This window comes from Triticum aestivum, chromosome 7A (assembly GCF_018294505.1).
Source record: "Triticum aestivum cultivar Chinese Spring chromosome 7A, IWGSC CS RefSeq v2.1, whole genome shotgun sequence".
NCBI lineage: Eukaryota > Viridiplantae > Streptophyta > Magnoliopsida > Poales > Poaceae > Triticum > Triticum aestivum.
This window is the reverse complement of record NC_057812.1, coordinates 213,040,738-213,055,893: the sequence shown is the minus strand read 5'-3', so window position 1 is coordinate 213,055,893 and position 15,156 is coordinate 213,040,738. Positions and strand designations below refer to the sequence as shown.

The 15,156-nt window shown below is 42.1% G+C and overlaps 1 protein-coding gene across 2 annotated transcripts; it reads left to right on the top strand.

Moving 5' to 3' along the window:
* The first annotated feature begins 3,816 nt into the window (after positions 1-3,816).
* On the top strand, positions 3,817-15,030 carry LOC123150853 (alpha-glucan water dikinase, chloroplastic). Of its 2 annotated transcripts, none has more exons than XM_044570667.1 (32): positions 3,817-4,029; positions 4,141-4,450; positions 4,558-4,599; positions 4,720-4,829; positions 4,913-5,170; positions 5,259-5,436; positions 5,514-5,738; positions 5,826-6,158; positions 6,235-6,342; positions 6,440-6,538; positions 6,621-6,755; positions 6,861-6,952; positions 7,035-7,169; positions 7,345-7,507; positions 7,606-7,695; positions 7,775-7,960; positions 9,786-9,848; positions 9,929-9,991; positions 10,073-10,132; positions 10,257-10,409; positions 10,510-10,593; positions 10,899-11,075; positions 11,160-11,266; positions 11,427-11,640; positions 11,730-11,833; positions 12,251-12,383; positions 12,509-12,634; positions 12,875-12,985; positions 13,718-13,816; positions 14,053-14,319; positions 14,393-14,508; positions 14,596-15,030. In XM_044570667.1, the coding sequence occupies exons 2-32, from the start codon at positions 4,247-4,249 to the stop codon at positions 14,798-14,800; spliced, it is 4,440 nt and encodes a 1,479-aa protein (XP_044426602.1). In that variant the 5' UTR covers positions 3,817-4,029; positions 4,141-4,246; the 3' UTR covers positions 14,801-15,030. The 2 variants fall into 2 exon arrangements, with proteins under 2 accessions (XP_044426602.1, XP_044426603.1); XM_044570668.1 differs by having other exon boundaries at positions 3,826-4,450; positions 4,913-4,991; positions 5,079-5,170.
* Positions 15,031-15,156: the final 126 nt, after the last annotated feature.

The window sequence follows — 15,156 nt, the reverse complement described above, 5'->3', positions numbered from 1 at the left end:
AGTTATATGACTGAGCAGTTTAACGCCAAGATAGCAGAGGGATAATAATAAACATAGGTATAGTTGTGCTAGTTTTTTTTTGACATGTAGTTGTGCTAGTTGTTGTTAGTGTTTGAAACTTCTGCATTTTCGGTGCTTGTTTTTCCTGTATGTGTGTGCATGCGTGCGCAATAAACCGGTGCGTTTTCGCTGGGTTTTTTTTTTTTTGCGAGAAAACTTCCGATCTGTTTATCACCGGGTTCCTAACAATCCATCTGAACTAGCAGATGCAGTCTGAAGCTCTGAATCCGCTTCAGGCTTGCCATGTTAAAGGGTTGCTACGCACGTAGACCGTGTTTAGCATTTGTGTTTTTCTCGTATCATTGTTGGCAAAAAGAAAGCATCGGCTGTTTTTTGTCCCAAAATTACACGTGCGGCACAGCGACTCAAGCTCTCCTGGAGAAAAGAAAAATATCTGAACGAAACGAATCACAATCGCAGCGATATGTTTGTCTCTTTGTTCTTCCACTGTACTCCTATTATGGGTGGCTGCGAATGCTCCATTTTTTATATTTTAAAATGAAAACTTTCGCTCTTTCAGGCCTCAGCCTCTGCAGAAAATAATAAAAGAAGTCGCATGTGATCCTGCCTGCGAGCTCACTGCATATCTCGTTCGCCAGAGATTTTTTTCACCTCGCAGCCCGCACCGAGAAGCCTGCACGCGTCCCCCATGCACGCCACGCGGGCAAACTGTACGTCTGGTCCACATGTCAGGCACTTGGTGGCAGCACACGTGGTGGTCTAGCGTTGGCCCTCGAGATCCCAGCTTGGCCCCGGCTCTGCCGGCGGTTGGATCTCGTGAAGCTTTTGCTTTGCCTCTCCGATGCTTCTCGTTGCGGGGAGCAGAGCTTGTACGAAGAGAAAAGACGTGCTCCCCAAAAAAAACTCAAATTTGGGGATGGTTTTGGCAGTCTATCATCTTCTAGTCCTGGAAATCTTCTATCCTCAACCGCAGCCTTCCCCGTTGATCGTCTCTCTAGTGACCGCACCGTCGCGCATACATGTGATGATACGAGGCGTATTTTGCAAGAACCAAGCATGAGTTGAATTTGGATTAAAAATTTGAAAACCATGAATTGAAAATATTAGTGAAATGTAAACATTGCAAACATCAAGGTTTTGAGTAAGGTGTGGTGTTCAATTGCAGTTGAAATGAACTTTAAAAAATTACAGTTGAAATGTGGTTTATGTATGTGAAAGGATGCGAGAAATAGCAAAGAAAAACTATTAGGAGTTAAATTTAGAGGGTCAGCTAGTTGATAGGGAAAATATCCAGTGATACCAACACTAACATGCTTCCATGCTGCAAAGTTGAAGATTTCAAATCAAAACATTCCAAAATATTTCTGAAACAAATCATGGACGTTCACAACACATATTTCGACAACCCCTAAAAAATCCGGATAAAAATTTGAAATACACATGAAGAACCAAAAAAGACAAATTCATATGTGAATAGTGTCATTTCAGCTTTAGTCTTCTTTTGACAATATTCATGACACATTTCTCCTTTTTTGTTTCTCAGTGTATATTTCGAATTTTGATCTGGACTTTTAGGGGCTATCTAAACATGTGTTGTGAACATGCATGATTTTTTTAGAATTTTTTGTAGTGTTTAAATTTAAAGAATTTAAATCAGTAGCACGGGAGCATTTGTGGGTCGATATCACCTGATACTTCCCCCTAGTTGATAACCTTCTAGTAGCCAAAAAGAAATTTGGTAGGATCACAATAAATTTCTTTTGGGAGTTAATGTTGTGTTTGGTTGAGCTGTTGATTCTGAAAAAGCTGCTGTGAAAATGCTGCCATGGAAAAGTTGTAGGCTGTTTGGTTAAAACAACTGTGAGACTGTAGATTTGGTTGTAAAATGTGTAATACCCATGAGGCCTGAGTAAATATGTTTATATGCTAATTAACCTTAAAGCGGTGATATGGACATTGTAGGTAACTGAAGATCATTTTACCAAGAAAATTATGATAATGTAGGCTTATTACCGACAGTGAGCATTCTTCATGGTTCCTGCTCTAATCAGTAACTCGTACATATGTTCTTCACCACTTTATCCATGAAACTCCTACGCTTGTCGGTCGCTAGCGCATCTGTCAGGCGTTTCCTACGTTGACGATGAGGATGCCGCTGATGGCATCCACGAGGAGTGGTGCACAACCTGGGATAGGAGAATCCCAATCCTTGCCTTCCCATTTTTTTTCTTTTGGCATGGCGTATGATGCCCGATGTAGGAGAAGCTGTTGGTGGTGGGCAAGAAATGATAGTTCAGAATAGTTATATCTATTTAAATTTATTTATGTGGGAAGTTGGATGATACGAAATAGTTATTCCGTGTTGTGACCTTCCTTAAAGAAAACTACATTAACTATTGGACCCCAAAAGCTGGCGAATGTTCACCGACTAGGGTGGCAGTTGTGAACCCCCTGGATAGAATTGTTTGTGTATTGGTGTGGCATTTTGCAAAACTTCTATGACAATTCTTTCTTTTAAGGATTTTTCAGGGGATTTTTTTCCTGAAAAATGCCATCCATCGGATGGAGATCGTGCGGTTCAGGGGCACTTCACTGACGAAATGTTCCTAGCCGACGCTCGCCAGATAAGGTTTCCCTAACTATTTGGGGGCGAGGATTTGCATGTAAAGTTACTACAAGGAATCCAATATATTTTTCCTATGAGTGTTATCTTGATAATACCATCGCCCATAAATTCTATATGAAATCTAATATGGTCTAGTTTACTCTTTTATCTTTTGGAAAATCCAATGCGCACATTTCTATCTTTGTTCTCATTGCTTCAACAATCAAGAGTCTAGCTAGTTAATGCTAGCCATCCAAAGTCATCACTACAAGACCTATTGTGATTTTCTTTTACATGCAGGAGATTCATAGTACATGACATTCTATTCTTGTATTTTGTTTCCAAGTTCCACGTTTCTAATTATGTGATTGAGAGAGATGAGACCATAGATTCAGCAAGAGCAGGCGATCTAACTTACTGACTACCAACATTACAAATGTTCACATAAGAAACACATCCACATTGGAATCTTGCATTTTATAAGTGATACGTTCTTCCTGGTGACAATTTAATCAACCTTCAACGTCGATAAAATTATATGTTGCTTAAAATAAAATTGGATATGCATTGCATTTTTTTATGGTATATCTTGTGTAATTGTTGTGGATGTTATTTTTTTCTTTGTATACAATTATTTAATCTATTGTAATCTGATTTTGAAGTTGAGAACCCCATTCGGAAAAGATAATTTACGGTGATCTACTGTACACACCCTTCCCTAGTGTCACAATTTGTTTTGAGATTATTGTGAAAAAGCTCATGTACATGCTACTTAAGAAAGCGACATGTTGTGATTTTGTAAAAGACAATTTTCACTAGATATTTGCCCATTTGTATGGTTTGAAGGATGCGCTGTGTTGACCTATCTATCACCTTGTCCCCTTGCCATGAGCACAAGCTCACGATCCCCGCAAAAAAAGCACCAGCTCACGACGAACAAGCCGTGACCTCTTTTTTATCAAAAAATATATCAGTATTTTATTATTATCAAAATTTGATTTATTTTGATTAGATGTGGTTCACATGTCGGCAGCCCCGCGCCGTTCTCCGTTGGGAAATGCCGAAAAGGGCAAGGAGGCGGATGCAAAGTACTCCTATACCGTTTCTTTTTTAAGAAAAAAAGGTGTGGCGGTTTTGCCCTCGCCTCAAGCGAGAAGATATTAAAAAACTCCCGTCATCCGCGCCACTCGATGAGATTCACACGTCCACACGCACACCCACGCTCACACTCCCAGGCGCGGGAGTGAAGACGAAGAGAGAGGGAAGACGACGCGGGCACTGACACCGACGCCCGCGCCCATTTCCCTGCTCCGCTTCCGTCCCATCCCTCCCTCCACCACCGCCACCACCGCCCACTCCTAGGCCCGCTTCCCGTTCCGCTTGCTCCGCCGTCGACTGCGGCCGTGAGTGGCCAACGCGCAGCTCGATCTCCGGCTCTTGCTCGAGCGCTGCATTCCGCTCGATCACACGCACGTACGTAGCTCTGTTGATTTTTGCTCCGTTCGTCTCGGCAGGAGCGGAGGAGGAGAAGCGAGCGATCCGTGGGAGGGACGAAGGGGGCGGCGTGCGGACAGTAGCGCGGGGATCAGGCCTGCGTTGCGAGTGGTTGAGATTCGTGCTATGGGCGGATTCTCTGCGGCTGCAGCGGCGGAGCGGTGCGCGGTCGGGATCCACGCGTCCCCGTCCTCGCCGGCGCCGCGCCCGCGGTCGCAGCGGCCGCTGCCCGCCCGCCGCGCCGCCGCCTCCGCCTCCCTCGCGGTCTCCCGCCGCAGCCTCCTCGTGCCCCGCGCCGTCGCCGCGCCCACCGACCGCGCCTCCCCGGAAGTACGTGCGCGCGCGCGGGCGCTCAACCATGCTCTGCCCGGTTTTGGTTTAGTGCCGGCCATCCGTTCGACGGTTTGCTCATCTCGCTTCCGCTGTCGTTGCTGCAGGTTGTCGGAAGGTTCAAGCTGGAGTCCAACTCCGAGCTCCAGGTGCCGATATATAACCGTATACGTCGGAGCACGTGCATATGGGGTGTAGCCTGGATCAGTTATTTGCTATACAAATTTGTTCGTTTCTGTCTATGTGTCGTAATGCATTCTGTGTGGCAGGTGACTCTGAACCCAGCGCCGCAGGGTGCGGTCGCCGAGATCAATCTCCAGGCGACCAACACCAGCGGCTCCCTGGTTCTGCATTGGGGCGCCCTCCGCCCGGACAGGAGGTGAATCTGCCCGCCTTCTTGTCTCGCATGCTGTGCATTCAGTTTTACTTGAAGACTTGCTAATTCAGCTGCTTGGGTTGCAGAGAATGGATCCTCCCGTCCCGAAGACCGGATGGAACGACAGTGTACAAGAACAAGGCCCTCAGGTCACCTTTTGTAAAGGTATTTCAGTCTTGCACAGATGCATTATGTCTTACAAGTTACAACAGAGTATTTTTGGTTTGTATTATTCTGTCCGTAACTGTGCAGTCAGGTGACAATTCCACGCTGAGAATTGAGATAGATGATCCCGCGGTTCAAGCCATCGAGTTCCTTGTGTTCGACGAGGCACGGAATAAATGGTGAGTTTTGCTGTCGGATTACCATGTAGCCCTGCTTGTTTGTTTGAATGCACACGATATCAGCAACGCAGCACCCTACTCTGGACAGGTTTAAAAACAATGGCCAGAATTTCCTAATCCAACTCCAGACAAGCCGTAATGAGGGGCAAGATGCACCTGGTGCTACTGCTTCTGCTGTTGTGGTGCCAGAGGATCTTGTGCAGATCCAATCGTACCTTCGTTGGGAAAGGAATGGAAAGCAGTCTTATACAGCTGACCAAGAGAAGGCAAGTTCAATGATTAATTTGCATCTTACCTTAAAAGGAACTTCACAAACTGATTTTTTTTTGTCATCTTTCACTAGGTGGAGTATGAAGCAGCACGAGCAGAGTTAATAGAGGAATTAAACAGAGGTGTACCACTGGAGAAGCTGCGAGCTAGATTAACAAAAACGCCCGAGTCGAGTGGAAGTGATGCTCCTGCATCTCAAACTACCATAACCAGTGTCCCAGAGGAACTTGTACAAGTCCAGGCTTACCTAAGATGGGAGAAAGCTGGCAAGCCAAATTATTCCCCAGAGAAGCAACTGGTAACACATCGAACTATCCTCAACTCTCAGTTCAGCTGACCATTTTTGGTTAACACTTTACATAAGTTCTTATTTTGCATTTGCTAGGTTGAGTTTGAGGAAGCAAGGAAGGAACTGCAGGCTGAGTTGGATAATGGAGCCTCAGTTGATCAATTAAGGAAGAAAATTGTGAAAGGAAACCTTGAAATTTCCAAGCAACTGGAGAAGAAGAAGTACTTCTCAGTAGAAAGGATTCAGCGCAGAAACAGAGATATCACGCAACTTCTTAATAAACATAAGCCTGTGGTTACAGAAAAGCAAGTAAAAGCTGCACCCAAACAACCAACTGTTTTGGATCTCTTCACAAAGTCCTTGCAGGAGGGGGATAACTGTGACGTCCTAAGCAGGAAGCTTTTCAAGATCGGTGATGAGGAGATACTGGTTAGCATGCCTGACCAATCTTTCATATTTCTAAGCTTTGGTTTGACCAAACTAATTGGACTTCTCTGTTCTGAAGGCAATTGCCACAAATGCTCTAGGTAAAACCAGAGTTCACTTGGCAACAAACCGTATGGAGCCACTTATTCTTCACTGGGCACTGGCAAAAAAGCCTGGAGAATGGGAGGTGCAACAGTAATAATAATAAATTGCATCTAAGCTGCAAGCTCAGATCTGAAAGAAACACATAGTCCGTAGTAACGAGGTCTTTTTTAATTGTGCAGGCACCTCCTTCTAGCATAGTTCCTTCTGGCTCAACAGTTCTCGACAAGGCATGTGAAACTTCATTCGGTGAGTCTGAATTGGATGGTTTGCAATACCAGGTACATATTATTTGAGGGTCCTATTTTTGTTTTTGTTCTCTTCCAGACTTCATATAAACACTCAGGACTTAATCATATCCAGGTTGTTGAGATAGAGCTTGATGACGGCAGATACAAGGGGATGCCCTTTGTTCTCCGGCGTGGTGAAACATGGATAAAGAACAACGACTCTGACTTCTATTTGGATTTCAACACCAAAGTTACCAAGAAATCAAAGGCAATTGTTCTTCTACTTCGCCTTTGCAACTCGTAACATTTCTTTGTTCAATTCTGGTACAACTCTTGGATTAATAATAACTCTTATATCTATTCTTAACTAAAGGATACGGGTGACGCCGGTAAAGGCACCGCAAAGGATTTCCTGGAAAGAATAGCAGATCTGGAGGAAGATGCCCAGCGATCTTTTATGCACAGGTTGGACACTCAAATATCTGTACTAAAGAATGACTTGTTCTTTCCTGAAAAATCCATGAAATCAAGCTATGTTCCTCGGCAGATTTAATATTGCGGCGGATCTAGTTGACCAAGCCAGAGATGCTGGACTATTGGGTATCGTTGGACTTTTTGTTTGGATTAGATTCATGTCTACCAGGCAACTAATATGGAACAAGAACTACAATGTGAAACCACGGTACATACTTCATACCTGATACCTCATACTTCTTTCCTCTTCATGATTTTCACTCAAGAAAACACGGAAACAGAACACAAGTTAGTAGACTGGGAACTATTGAATATTACATCGGACGAAACCACGGCTCAGTTGCATCTGCTATGGCACCTCATAATGATCTATAACCATGCAGTGAGATAAGCCAAGCACAAGACAGGTTTACAGATGACCTTGAGAATATGTACAAAAGTTACCCACAGTACAGAGAGATCTTAAGAATGTTATTGTCTGCTGTTGGTCGTGGAGGTGAAGGTGATGTTGGTCAGCGTATCCGTGATGAGATATTAGTAATCCAGGTAAAAGCTAATGCTCCTAAAAAAACTATCCACTACCTTTTATTTGTTGCTTCATGAAACTTTTGGGTTGTCAATAAAATTTGCTTGTTGGTTTGTAGAGAAATAATGACTGCAAAGGTGGAATTATGGAAGAATGGCACCAGAAACTGCACAACAATACAAGCCCAGATGATGTAGTCATATGCCAGGTAATTGATGTTTGGAGTTCATCATAGCATATTAAAGATTTTGGCTTTGAGGATTTGATCGTTATGTCTCTGTGGGCAGGCGATAATTGATTATATCAAGAGCGATTTTGATATCAACGTTTACTGGGACACCTTGAACAAAAATGGCATAACCAAAGAACGACTGTTGAGCTATGATCGTGCAATTCATTCAGAACCAAAATTCAGGAGTGACCAGAAAGAGGGGTTACTCCGTGATTTGGGCAACTATATGAGAAGCCTGAAGGTATGTAAAATAGCGGTCGTGAAAAAAAGAAGGAAAGAGAACCTATGTAGCTTGTATATGTGAAATTTGGCTTTTGCAAATGCCTTACCATAGGAAAAGAATAAACCAACAGGGGAAGCAACCCCTCCAATGTATTCTTAAGTGGTAGGTAGTATTGGAACCCTGGTGCTTGGTGACACAACCTTGTCTGCTTACCATTCAGATACTCGGTGGTTCCCAAGGTCTTACCGTAGAAAAATCTTATAGAATTTCGGAAGGCACATATTCTTCTGTTGCTTAGAAATGATTTAGATCAATCCTCAATGGCATATGGGCGATGGTATATGCAGAACGTTGCCTTTCTCTGCTAATAGTATAATCTTTTAACTTTCACTTCAGCCAGGTCAACGAAGCCAAACGTCAGTAGTGGTGCCACTTGCCAGACCTAAAATCCCATGGGGTCAATTTATTAGAACTCCTTACTATTTTACAGGGTTTTGTATACATTTAAAAAAATGGGAGGCATTTTCAGAAGTGTGGGTCAGTTTTCAGTTGATGACAGCTTACACATGAAATCACCTTTGCTGGGTCCATGGCAACTACTATGAGCTGTGACTATCCTTTTTAACTATTTATTTATTTTATTTTAGTTAGGATTACCTACCTCATATGATTGTGTTTTAATTGGAGAAGTCCTTCCCACGTTATCCTTTCATCCTTAGTTTGTACCTCGATCCCTTACGTCATGCTGCTCTGGCTATCCTCCCGGTTCTAGTCATCTCAAATAATCTAGCAATCATTACTTCTGTAGTCAGACAGAGTCAACACATCTCTTCCGATAATGGGCTATTTTCTGGAGCCAAAGAGATGATCAGAAGGATAGTCTTTCGTTGAGATTTGAGAGTGTGTTTCCACTTATCATGGCTCTCCATATTCAACCCTAGCTGCAGCCTCTCTGGCCGAATAGGAAGATAAGATCGTCAAATTGTCCTTCATTTGGATTGTTATGTAAGGACTGGCGCAGTGGTGAAGTCCTCCCCACTTGTGCCAAGAGGTCCTGGGTTCGAACCAGCCTCTCTGCATTGCACTTTGCAGGGGTAAGACTAGGTTCCTATAATCCCTCCCCAGACCCCACCTTGAGTGGGAGCTTCTATGCACTGGGTCTGTCCTTGGATTGTTATGTAAGGACTGCCACGCACATTGATTCAATCCAGCTTGAATGCAATGTATTATCGCGTCTTCTTTCTCTGCTCACCCGTTATCCCTCAGCATGCCATCTCTGACCTAAAGGCTATCCTACCTCGTGGTGAGGAAGCCGGCTTGACGTGGGCAAACCATTTCTCATAGAAACTGGCTACAGCCACAAATCTTAGACAGTAGTACGCTTTCATTGTTGACCTAGACTGGTGACACACTTTCACTAGTCGGAGCCATGCCAAATTTCTATGACGACTATACCGAGCTTATTGATTATGTATGAACTGGGGCAAGTTAGAATTAAAGCCTGATCACTATCTATTACTCCCTCCGATCCAAAATAAGTGTCGCAGTTTTGAACTAAGGGAGTATCTATAAGCGACACTTATTTTGGATCGGAGGGAGTATCTATCTTTAGATCCTAGTTGTGCTATTATGGAAAATATATGATGTTGCCCTGCTGATCATGATAATTTCACGTTTCCTAGAGGAAGGTTTAACTTGTCAGCCGCATAGCCGATGGCAATTTTCAAAAATAAATATATCATTTTGAGTGGCATTCTTATCCCTGTTCAAGAATAATTAAGTAAAATATCACGCGCCATTTGTTTATCAGTGATCAAATGCTATTCTACTTCTATTTCTTTAGGCTGTGCACTCTGGTGCTGATCTTGAGTCTGCTATTGCGACATGTATGGGATACAAATCAGAGGTAATATTCTCATCAGTTATCACTCTGGTAAAACTAGATACCTGTGCTCGTATCTAATGGAATTAATTGGTTGGGTACAGGGTGAAGGTTTCATGGTTGGTGTTCAAATCAACCCGGTGAATGGTTTATCATCTGGTTTTCCTGTAAAATCCTTACCTTTTTTCTCAACATGTTTACATTTTTTATGTTGTAAATTTATTTTATGGCATTCATTGTGTGACTAGGATTTGCTTCAATTTGTGCTTGACCATGTTGAGGATAAATCAGCAGAGCCACTTCTTGAGGTGAGGATTATTTCTCTATCAAATTATTATGTTCCTTGGAACTAATTGATTTTTGCCTATTTCACCAATTCTGCTGGATCGCCATGTGAATCACGAGTTGCCAATGTTAATTGCTACCTTGCAGGGGTTATTGGAGGCTCGTGTTGAACTACGCCCTTTGCTCATTGGCTCATCTGAACGCTTGAAGGATCTTATCTTTTTGGACATTGCTCTTGATTCTACTTTCAGGACAGCAGTTGAAAGGTCGTATGAGGAGCTGAATGATGCAGCACCGGAGGTTGGTTACACGATTATCGCTTTAGTCATGTCACTATATGTGCTTGTTCGCTCACTATATCTTGTTGTTTCTCATTCAAACATGTTTTCCCCTTGTCCAGAAAATTATGTACTTCATCAGTCTTGTTCTTGAAAATCTTGCCTTGTCCACTGACGACAACGAAGACATCTTATATTGCTTAAAGGTAAATTGATCATCTGTTTCAAGTTTTCTAGAGACAAAATATTTTTCGTCTGCATCTAATTTGATATGCATAACCATAATATAGTTATTTTTGTATGTCGGGTGGCTGCTCACAATTTTCCTTTTCTTGTTTTCTGTTTCAACTTATTAGTTATTCTTTGTCTTGCACCTATGGGTATCTCCATTGCTTGTAATGTGTTCTTTCTCTTTAGCAATGTCAAGTTTTTAACACCACCTAAAAGTATCAAGTTCAAGTTCAAGTTCAAGTTCAAGGATGGTGACTTTGTTCTACTGTGTTTCCTGAAGGGATGGAATCGAGCCATGGACATGGTTAAGCAAAAGGATGACCAATGGGCCCTCTACGCTAAAGCATTTCTTGACAGAACCAGACTTGCCCTTGCGAGCAAGGGCGAACAATACTACAATATGATGCAGCCCTCGGCTGAATATCTTGGCTCATTACTCAACGTTGAGGAATGGGCAGTACGTATTTTATGAACTTCAGCTTTATTTATCTATGTTCATATTTTGGCCTCTAGGAACTAGTCATAAATATCATTTTGGCAGGTTGACATCTTCACAGAAGAAGTAATTCGTGGTGGATCAGCTACCACTTTATCTGCTCTTCTGAACCGATTTGACCCTGTTCTCAGAAATGTCGCACACCTTGGAAGGTAAAATTGTGAATTCCATGGTTGCTATTTTATTTTTTACACCACGATTCCTTGTGCATTACCTGTCATTTTGAAATGGTGTCACTTAGCAATTCAGTTTATACATCTTATTGTATTATATTCCTTTACTCTGTGCTTGACGTCCATCTCCTTTTAATAGTTGGCAGGTTATTAGCCCAGTTGAAGTAACAGGTTATATTGTAGTGGTTGATAAGTTGCTTTCTGTTCAAAACAAAACTTATGATAAACCAACAATCCTTGTGGCAAAGAGTGTCAAGGGAGAGGAAGAAATACCAGATGGTGTTGTTGGCGTGATAACACCTGATATGCCAGATGTTCTGTCTCATGTGTCAGTTCGAGCAAGGAATTGCAAGGTTTTTTTGTCTTCACAAATACATTTCTAGTTTTGATAAGATATGTTTCCTATGTTGATCTAAAGCAGCCTCACTTCTCTCTATCTAAGGTGTTGTTTGCGACATGCTTTGACCTGAACATCCTGTCTGAACTTCAAGGACATGAAGGGAAGGTGTTTTCCTTCAAAACTACTTCTGCAGATGTCACCTACAGGTAGCTCTTACTATTAGTTATGAATTGCATACATCTGATGAATAGTTTCTTCTGTCAGAGTAGCCCTTTATTTAACACATGTCACATCCATGGAGAATAACTTGGTACAGGGAGCTACTAATTTTTTTTCGAAGGCCAACGCCAGTTATGTTAGCAATAGTCAGTAAGATTGATTAGTTTACAGGGCTGGGAAAACCTTCTGCTATATAAGTGACAAGTAGCTAAACACCAGTTTAACTATTGCCATACGATCATATTTCGCGCTTCTTATCATTCAGTTTTCAACAATCACCAGTAATATCACAGCCAACCTGGAATCCCTTGGCTTAGTATTTTCTAGTTTACTTGTCTTGATAATCCTCCTTCTATCCTTGATTATATGTCAACCAATTACATCTTGTCTCTACCACTTTGTAGGGAGGTATCGGACAGTGAACTTTCAATTTCTTCAGATGCACAAGGTGGTGAAGCAATACCATCTTTATCATTAGTCAAGAAAAAGTTCCTCGGAAAATATGCAATATCAGCGGAAGAGTTCTCTGATGAAATGGTAATAACAGAATTCTATGCACTACGAAATGTTACTTTCAGAATTAATCAGGAAACAAATTGTTGCTCTGTTGGATTCCTTCTCTTCTTGCCTGGCACTTTCGGGTACTCACGTTCTGTTGTCAGGTTGGAGCAAAGTCCCGCAACATAGCATACCTGAAAGGAAAAGTACCTTCATGGGTTGGTATCCCAACATCAGTTGCCATACCATTTGGGACCTTTGAGAAGATATTGTCTGATGAGACCAATAAGGTTGGTGGTTCTTGTTTGAAATTAAATAAGTGAATGGTAGCACCGTATCACTCGGTTTATACAGTGGTTAGAGAAATCTGTTTCATCTGCCTGTCCAACACAAAAAGTTGCTAGCATAATAATGATTTTTCAATTTATTATTCTCATTCATTGGTATGATGTTATCACAAAAGTACACTTGAAATAAGTAATGATCTTCCAGGCAATGAGCCAACTGATTGTTCCGTCCTTTGATGGCAGGAAGTAGCACAAAACATACAGATGCTGAAGGGCAGACTTGCTCAAGAAGATTTTAGTGCTCTAGGAGAAATCCGGAAAACTGTTCTTAATCTAACTGCTCCAACTCAACTGGTAAGATATAACATTGCAACTAGCTAAATGCTTGTGCTTTGTCTATGGAATTTAATTTTGTTATATACTATTATCAGTTGTTTAAACGCTTGCGCCACTTAGTCCATAAGTTTGTACAAAATAGAAAAAAAAATCTCAGAATATACATCAATTGAATCCAACCATATGTATATCCCTCATAAAATGGATGACAAATGTGACGATTCTTAATAACGTAAGAGGTGAACGGGCCACCACCAACTCAGATCTTTAAGAGTATAAGAAACTTAAGAGGTGAACGGGCCGCCACGTACCCAGATCTTTAGAAGAATTAAGTTAAAGATTTAAAGCCGATAAAGTTTTTTTAAAGGACATTCCTGGCGCAGTGGTGAAGTACTCCCCACTTGTGCCAAGAGGTCCTGGGTTTGACGCGGCCTCTCTGCATTGCACTGTGCAGGGGTAAGGCTCGTATAATCCTTTACCCAGGCCCCACCCGGTGTGGGAGCTTCTAGCACTGGGTCTGTCCTTTAAAATATTTTTTTTTGTCAGCGGTAGTAAGAAGTGAGAGAGTGGATACAGTCCCACCACCTGGGCTCAAGTCCTCACTCCTCACGACATAAATTTAGGTTCCTATTTATATTGTCGGGGTTTTCCCCACAGTTTTCTTAAACAAAAAATAAATATAAATTCTATTTGCATCCATTGCAATTTGAAACCTTGTTTATCTCACTTTTTCTCTACTTCCCTTTACAGGTTAAGGAGCTGAAGGAGAAGATGCTAAGCTCCGGAATGCCCTGGCCTGGAGATGAAAGTGACCACCGTTGGGAGCAAGCTTGGATGGTAATTAAAAAGGTCTGTTCTCCTGATACTCATACCAGTGAAGGATCCAGAATGCGCATCTCTGAGTTTTGATGTCATTAGAAGCGCCATGGACTTACCTACATAAATTGGATCTTCTTGCATCATTTGTCCCCAAAGCTTAGATAGATCTATTATAGAGATCAGAGCATTTGATTATGATAAATTAGTGGGTGAGTGAATTCGCTCTGAGTTGGGGATTTCGACATCTCACATAATTTCTATTTTAGGTTTGGGCATCAAAATGGAATGAAAGAGCATATTTTAGCACACGCAAGGTGAAACTCGATCATGAGTACCTTTCCATGGCTGTTCTTGTACAAGAAATTGTCAACGCAGACTATGCCTTTGTCATTCATACTACGAACCCGTCATCTGGAGATTCTTCTGAGATATATGCTGAAGTGGTGAAAGGACTTGGAGAGACACTTGTGGGAGCTTATCCTGGCCGTGCCATGAGCTTCGTGTGTAAGAAAGATGACCTTGACTCTCCCAAGGTGAGAATATCTTGAGTATATTAGTTTTTTCACATGTTAAATTCTTGCTGAGCTGAATGTAGCGCATTAATAGGTACTGGGTTACCCTAGCAAGCCAATTGGTCTCTTCATAAAGCGGTCAATCATCTTCCGTTCAGACTCTAATGGTGAGGATCTGGAAGGTTACGCTGGAGCAGGGCTGTATGATAGGTTAGTGTAAATCCTTCATGAGATGTGGTTTACCCAAATCCTTAAAAATTCATTTAGCATTGCAGCTGAGGAGTGTGCCTGTTTCAGTGTCCCTATGGATGTGGAAGATGAAGTTGTACTCGACTACACGACCGACCCTCTCATCACTGACTCTGGATTCCGGAGCTCAATCCTCTCAAGCATTGCACGGGCTGGCCACGCCATTGAGGAGCTCTATGGGTCACCGCAGGATGTTGAGGGAGTAGTGAAGGATGGGAAGATCTACGTAGTCCAGACAAGACCACAGATGTAATATGTATGTATAGGCAGCTCAAGCTGTAGAGTAGTAGGATATGTGGTCCTTGCTGGCATGTATAGTTCTACTCATAGATGCACAACACATCTACGTTGTTATTTATTTGCATATACGCTCAGAATAAGCTTTGATCACATACTGTATTTCCTAGAGTACCAGAACATGTATGCACGATCAGGAATATGACCTTATTAAAAACATCGGGGGAGAACGTTTTGAGCAATCTATATTTACACGTGCTGTTATAATGTAAATATCGGTAGTCTGCTTGCTTTTTGGTCCTCTCCTTTATGTCCAACAGCTAGAAGGTGTGAAAAAAATCCTGTAAATATCTATTCTCTGAAAATGACAGC

What these genes read in the sequence shown, in the direction of transcription:
- LOC123150853 (XM_044570667.1), top strand. Translation starts at nt 4,247, where the DNA reads ATGGGCGGATTCTCTGCGGCTGCAGCGGCGGAGCGGTGCGCGGTCGGG. An exon ending in CAGCAGAGCCACTTCTTGAG is followed by an intron (nt 10,133 to 10,256) that starts GTGAGGATTATT and finishes GCTACCTTGCAG; the next exon opens with GGGTTATTGGAGGCTCGTGT. An exon ending in TCTGCAGATGTCACCTACAG is followed by an intron (nt 11,834 to 12,250) that starts GTAGCTCTTACT and finishes ACCACTTTGTAG; the next exon opens with GGAGGTATCGGACAGTGAAC.